Raw genomic sequence first — 6,897 nt, 5'->3', positions numbered from 1 at the left:
ACCAGTAACTAGCTTTTTCTCTCAGCTTTGCCCGCATGTAATTCAGTTTACGGTTACCACAGAAAGATTGACTTAGGTACTTGACTATCGTTGTAATTTGGCCAATTAACTCATTATCGTTACTCAATTAGTTGTATTGCATCATATTCTGTCGTATCATACGTGAAATTTCTTAATAACAACTTACATGATATTTTAAAGGCAATACCACGGTAATATTATCATACAGTATTGTAACTTCATATAAACGGACGAAACGCGAGCTTTCCTTCGAAATTCAAATCTCGGTATGCGCTCGACATGCAAAAGTCGGGGGTGTCGCGAATGTGCAATCGGACGATGTTTTGTTTTTTAAACAGTAAGCGCTCTTTTTTTATAAAAGAATTATAAGTACCTATTTATACAGGGTGTCAGGTAAATGGGTTTATAAGCCAACACTAGACCATGTTAACATACCTATATGGTTATGTCAGTGATATCATAATTTTATTTTTTATAATTTTCATACAAAATAAAATTTATAAAATCAGATTTGTATGAAAATTAAAATTATTAAAATAATGATATCAATTTTCTGACTTCATCATACCATTTATATACCAAGGGCTAGTGTCGGCTTATAAACCCATTTACCTAAACACCCTGTATAATAATTGATAATACGCCTAAGTCGAGACGCATAAATTTTAAGGTCGTAAATTTATAAGATTTGTTACTAAATCTTAACACAAATTTATATTATTTCCATTAAATCTACTAATCACTAAACAACATGCATTTTTATCCTATTTCATTCACAAAGTATTTTGTTAGCAAAATAAAATAAAAATTACAATCACAAAATACATTCACAATACTAGATAAAAATTCAAAGTAGGCAGATGTAATGAAAATAGGGCCTACAAGTGGGCAGCCCTATCGCATTTTGTCATACGGTGACGTTCCGCGCGGCTGTTGACATTTATTTCAAAAATATGGCAGAGTTGGAATACTGTATAGATATTATTACCGTGGCAATACCTACTTTAATTTAGGTAGACTCCAAGTATAGCTTGCTGCCTACAAGCAACCGACTTTGACATTGATATAAATAAATATGCAACGCAAGCATTAGCAGAACTAATTTTATCTTAGATAAATAAATAAAGCAATAAAGATATTATGATATGATATGATATCTCCATTATCGAAGTACAATATTATGTACCTATTACTAAAAATTTTATCTTAATTGTCGATGTTTCTTATCATTATTGCATAAAGTGAATGGTTGTTATATTACGATAAGAACAACCTCTGCTTAGTTTCAGGACTGGCTAATTGTTTAATTTTTTTCATAAATAATTTGTGTGGTATACAGAACAAGATTTATTCGTAAGCTTAACTATAAGTGCAACTTTACACTGGTTTTACGACACCGTAAACTGACCGTTCATTTGTTTACGGCCGTCAACACCCACAAACGTCGGTAACGAGCTCTTCGAATGTTTGTTGAGGGGCATTTAGTCTGCCTCTGAACGCTTCCGATTTTCAACGGTCCAGAGCGGATGGTTATTTACACCAGATTCTATAGACCATGGTAAATCCCCAGCAGCCAATAACTTTATTCACATGTATTTTATGGTCAAGAAATGGATTAATTGTTATTATATTATTTGACATTTCAGCGTTTCTTTCAGGGAGAAACCCTTCTCTAACACCGTACCTACTCGTAAACCATTTATCAGCTTGATCTGTTGAAGTTGTCATGCACTGTACCTATAGCGTCTTACATTAGGAAATAGGAATATACCATCGCTTGCCGATGTGTACTTAGTTCGAACACTTCGAGCATTATAGTGTGGGCTTCCTGAAGACAAGAGCAAACACGCTGTGACTAGGCAGCACAGTGTTTTATTTTACCATAGAAGCTGTCCGCTTCTAAGGCAAAATAAAAGACTGTGGGCAGGTACCTCGACTCAGATTGCGGTCAAACTAAAAAAGTGGTTACCGCAAATAACCGCCCAGTCTTACCTATCGAGTGCAAACTTGGCGGCGCACTGTGGCAGACGAGGCGAAGAAGACCGGCAAGACTTGGAGCGAGATCAAGCACATAGCTCAAGACCGAACGCGATGGAGGACTGTTGTGGACGCCCTCTGCCCCATCTAGGGGACATAGGACCATAAGTCAAGTAAGTCAAATCTTACCTATCAATCACGGGGTGATTCACCAGCTACTCAGTAATAGCCATAACTGCTGTGATAGTGTAGGTCATGTCTTGCACGGCCGGAGCACGGTCAAGCCTTTTGTTCTCCGGTACCGCCGGATCGAGGCCGCCGCGCCCGCCCGCCGGAAGTCGCGTGCGCCCCGCATGCGGCCTAGCGCGACCAGAACAGCTAAGGGCGCCGTTAACTGCGCAGAAACAAAACGCAGTAAAAACAAGCACTAATATAATACTTTTTCTTTCATCAAGCCTAGACTAAACTGTTTGTAAACCTATTACAAATAATTAAATAAATAAAGAGCTTTACCCTGCCAAATCCTTTGCAATAAGTTTACTGTGGGCGGAATCTCCTATCGATCTCAATGTCCCCGACTTTGTACAATACGAGTAGTAGAGTGTTGAGAGGATCTAGCATATTGGATGCGGGCTAGTGCCAACCGGTCAATCCGAAAATCATTATTGGAGGAGGACTATGTTCAATTGACGTCCTGTGGCTGAAATGGTGATTGTGTGGACAGGCAACTTCAAGGCAAACTTACCTCTGTGGAAGCGTAATTCGACTCATCATTTCTTAGCGCCCTGAAAAAATTAAACTCTACCGTTTGTAGAATCAAAATGCTAAGAACATTTTTCTCAAAAAAAAATTACATCTATAGACGTGAACTAACTGGAGTTTCTGTTACATTCAGGCTGTGCACTAGGCGCCCCCTCCCCTGCCCTCTAGTGACGAAACATGCAAATTCCCCGACCTCCTAAGGCCACGATATAGATCGTGGTGGAAAATGCGTTGGGAACGAGTTTTCCGCCTTCCAATTTTCTGCTAACAAGGTCGGGGGGTGAAGGATCGAGGCTGCTGCTCCTGGCCGCCGACCATTCAGCCCCCTTTCCGGGGTTTCAGGCATAACAATTACAGAATAATTACGTGTTTTCCTAGCAGTTAACAAATCTTTGGATTTTTCACAATTTAGAATTTAAAGAATAAAAATTTAATTCTTGATTATTGAAAGTTGCACGATGCACGTAACGGGTGCACGTTTCAGGCATGTCTCAACCAAGTCTTCTTAAGACCAAGTGGTGCTATAGAGATAATATTAAAAAATACATTTTATTAGATTAGCTACTGAAAGAATTTTTACGATTTACCCAAAGAGGAAGTTGTATTTGAAAAGCTTAACGTCTACAGCGTCATGCAAAGCATTTGAGGCACTTAAGCATCTCGTAGCAATCAATCTGAATAAATTCCTAAATCCTGCAGTGGAATAAATTCTACAACATGCCTACCAGCGTGGTAGGCAGCCTACCACCTACCTACCTACCGTAGGCTATATTGCTCTCCTCGTGCCTGCAAAGCACAGGCATTCCTTCCAAAATAACAACATATAGAAATGAGAGCGACTTTTCGTTCCACGAGCGAGACATTAGCATTAAGTACAAATATGTAATCGCAATGTGTGTCGGTTCGGTTCGTTCGCGACTGACGTTGATTTAGTGCCCTCAGCCCTGCCGGTGTTTGCTCAAGGAGAACTTGAAACGCTTTCTTTAATTACTAAACTATACTTAATCAAAAAAATATTCAAACACATTTGCACTCCTAAAGGCAAACTTTCTTGTGTTGAATTAAGCTTTGATACAGTAATCGTTTTTTTTTATGTAGCCAAGGCTCTACTTATGTTTTTTCATATTTTTTATTTCACCCCAAATCCACAAAATATGACACAAATATCTTAAATACTCAAGTAAAAAAAGCACGTGAGCAAGCATAAGATTAATGGCAAGCCACTCGTTAAGTTTGTAATTAAAAGTCATGGCGATACCGCGTAAAAAATGGGGCGGAAAGATAAGCCGCGGCATTCGCCTTGGAAGCTTTTTAAAAACCAAATTTTATGCTGAACTATAATAACGGGAGGCTTCGTCCCGAAACATGAAAAATAGGTCAATGCATGAGACATTGTGAGACATCGCTTTGGAAGTTTGTTTATAAATCCAGCCCGCGCAGCGCCGCGCGGTTATTTACTCCAGGCATGCAAGAAGTCGGCTCCGGTACGCAGCGCGCCGCAGTCATGCCTCGGCCGCCCACCGCCTTGCTCGCAGTAATGTGCTCGCGGCCGTGAAGTGCTCAGTGTTCCCATGGATTGACGTATGACGTGACGATGTCACAGGCCCCCGGCGGCAAAAAGGGCGGAAAGGGCCCGCCGAAGAAGACCAATGTGGACGAGGACAAGAACGCGCCGGCTAAGGCGACGGAGGAGAAGGATGAGACGTCTTCTAATAATGGAGACAAGAAGGAGGCCAAGGATGCGCCCAACGGCGGCGAGAGCGTGGCCAAGCCGCCCAGCGCCGGGGTCAACATCCGAGAGGTGGCGACCAAGATCCTGACACTGGCGCAGAAGGGCGAGTGGCCGGCCGTGGAGCAGACCCTCAAGGTGCTGGAGAAGCTGGTGGCGGCAGGCGGCGAAGACGCCGTCACCGTGCCCATGGCCGGCATACTCGATCCGGTAATTATGGCCCTAGTTTCATACATCATCATGCGGTGCGTGAAACATTTCAGAATACTTCTTCTCCCCTCAATAGTTGAAATCTAAACTGCTATAAAACAGATGTGACTTCATATTTAGGGCCAATAGTCAGTATTATCTCAATAACACAATTGATGTTTTGATATATTTTCTGTACAAAGGCATTTGTATTTAAGTATCTATGACAAGAGCAGTTATTATGCTCTCGCTCAATTGATTAAGGCACCAGTCATTATGTCATAAACTCGTATTATTGTAGTACTGAAAATTCTGCCCGACTATTTATTTTCCAACAAATAAACACCCAACATCCGAGCTGGAAAACACACTTTTGTCATTGTGCGAGATCATCAAATACACGACTGTAAAAATATTGATCTCAACGATTTCAGGATTCTCTTCAGTATTTTTCTTCACACACTCTATGAAATAGTTAATTAAGTTTAATAAAAAGAGAGGTCGTACCTTGAGTTATTCTGAACGTGGCCGGGCTGTCGTGTAACCTACTTGTTCGTTACGTACATACGTAATTATGGGACTCATTAGATCTTAACAATCCGATGGAAACGGCCACGCGCGTTTTACTGTTACTGAAAATATTTTTGTGATTTTGTTGCTCTACTCTTGTTTATATGCAATTACGTGGTGCAATAAAGGGGGCGAATTGAGTAATCACTTTAAAATATAGAGATTTATCTTATCGAAATCATAATCAATCTAAATCATTTTATTGATGATACAAATTATGGACTTCAGGGTCTGTTTGCACAGTCTAGGATTTTCCAATGTACACTGATAGTGGACCGACTGTTAATGACTCTCTCCCAGTAATGCTGCTGCTGCTTGATAAAACAAACAATCCAAGCTAAGCATGCTGCACTCACTATACTCGAGGAGGAGGAGGATGGAGGAGGTCCAGACTCCAGAACTAGAATTATCTAGTTCATAGCATTAGCTATACTTCTTTTCTTTTCGTGTCGACAACAAACCTACACAGTGTCAGCCCAAAATGCTATGCAATTTCTTGCCTTTTCTTAATATTTGTATTTAGCAACATACAAAAACATTTTCCAAGCAAAAAAGGGTACCTAAGTATAATCTTCATAGATTATTATCATTTAATGGTACCTAGTGAGTTTTTGCGACATGCATTAAGGTTAATTTATTCATGTTTATAATTAACCTTGACTCCTTAATTAACACTATAGAAGCTCTAGATAAGAATATTATTATGAAATATTAAATAAAACATTACTTAAAATTTTCTTTTAAAAAAAATCGAAAAATATATGAATGAGGAATGCAAGAGTTATAAAAAAGTGCATAACAACAATAATATTAATTAAATAAACAGGGAAATACTTAAAGCTCGTAGTAATTATTTATTTAGGTTAAATAGGAAGTAACTAAACGAATGATGAGTATTTTAAGTACATGCCATAGTTATGGGGAGCGAGACATGTGGGACTTTATTAAGCATTTTCATGAAAAAGGTTTTATTATGTATTGTTATTTTGATAAGCTATATACCCTTCCTTTCCCTATCTACCAACATGTTCATATTATTAGGTACCTATCAAAGTCATAAGGTCAAACCTAAGTAACCTAAGGTGCGATTGCGGTCAAATACCTGCCTTGTTATGCATAAAAAAGTACTACAAAAACAGGTTGTGTAAATGATGAGAAGTATTTTCCTGTATATTTAAGACCTTCCGACTTCAATTGACGTCAAGTCACGAATAAAGCTCGCAAAGTTGGTTTTATTTCAATTCTTGGGTATCTTCATGGCTCCTTTGCCGTGGCAGTGGCATGAAACTGACAAACTTCGACAGTTGAGCCCGAGGCTACGATGGTTCAATCCAATTATGCCAGCGACTATTCATTAGGTACATTGCGGCGGCAAGCGCAAGCGAAGGATCCTATCTAAGATGGTGCATAACTTAGATTGTATGATAGAGATTCCCACCAGTTGCGTCGAATGGTGTGCATTTGTTTTAATTAGTCTGAGTTGATCAGTAACCGGTTGAATTTAAACTTAACTGATTGTTTAATTGCTCGAAATCTATAGTTTATTGAACAATTCATTTCTAATATTGACATTTAGCTGGCGAAGGCTGGCGATCTTTTTATACCCTCAGTAAGTTTTGCTATCTCTAGCAAATCTCTACCGACAACTA

General features: G+C 39.3%; 1 protein-coding gene across 2 annotated transcripts in view; it reads left to right on the top strand.

The window, feature by feature from the left end:
- Positions 1 to 4,286: 4,286 nt before the first annotated feature.
- nompC (no mechanoreceptor potential C) overlaps positions 4,287 to 6,897 on the top strand; it is a 38,688-nt gene continuing 36,077 nt past the window's right edge. For both annotated transcript variants that reach the window (XM_028316534.1, XM_028316528.1), the window contains exon 1: positions 4,287 to 4,699. In XM_028316534.1, the coding sequence (XP_028172335.1) occupies positions 4,355 to 4,699 (345 nt within the window). In that variant the 5' untranslated portion in view covers positions 4,287 to 4,354. The remainder of the gene's footprint in view (positions 4,700 to 6,897) is intronic.

Source organism: Ostrinia furnacalis, unplaced genomic scaffold (genome assembly GCF_004193835.3).
Source record: "Ostrinia furnacalis isolate ACB-3 unplaced genomic scaffold, ASM419383v2 OfSCF0373, whole genome shotgun sequence".
Taxonomy (NCBI): Eukaryota; Metazoa; Arthropoda; class Insecta; order Lepidoptera; family Crambidae; genus Ostrinia; species Ostrinia furnacalis.
Note: the sequence above shows the minus strand (reverse complement) of the source record. Positions and strands in the feature narration are given on the sequence as shown.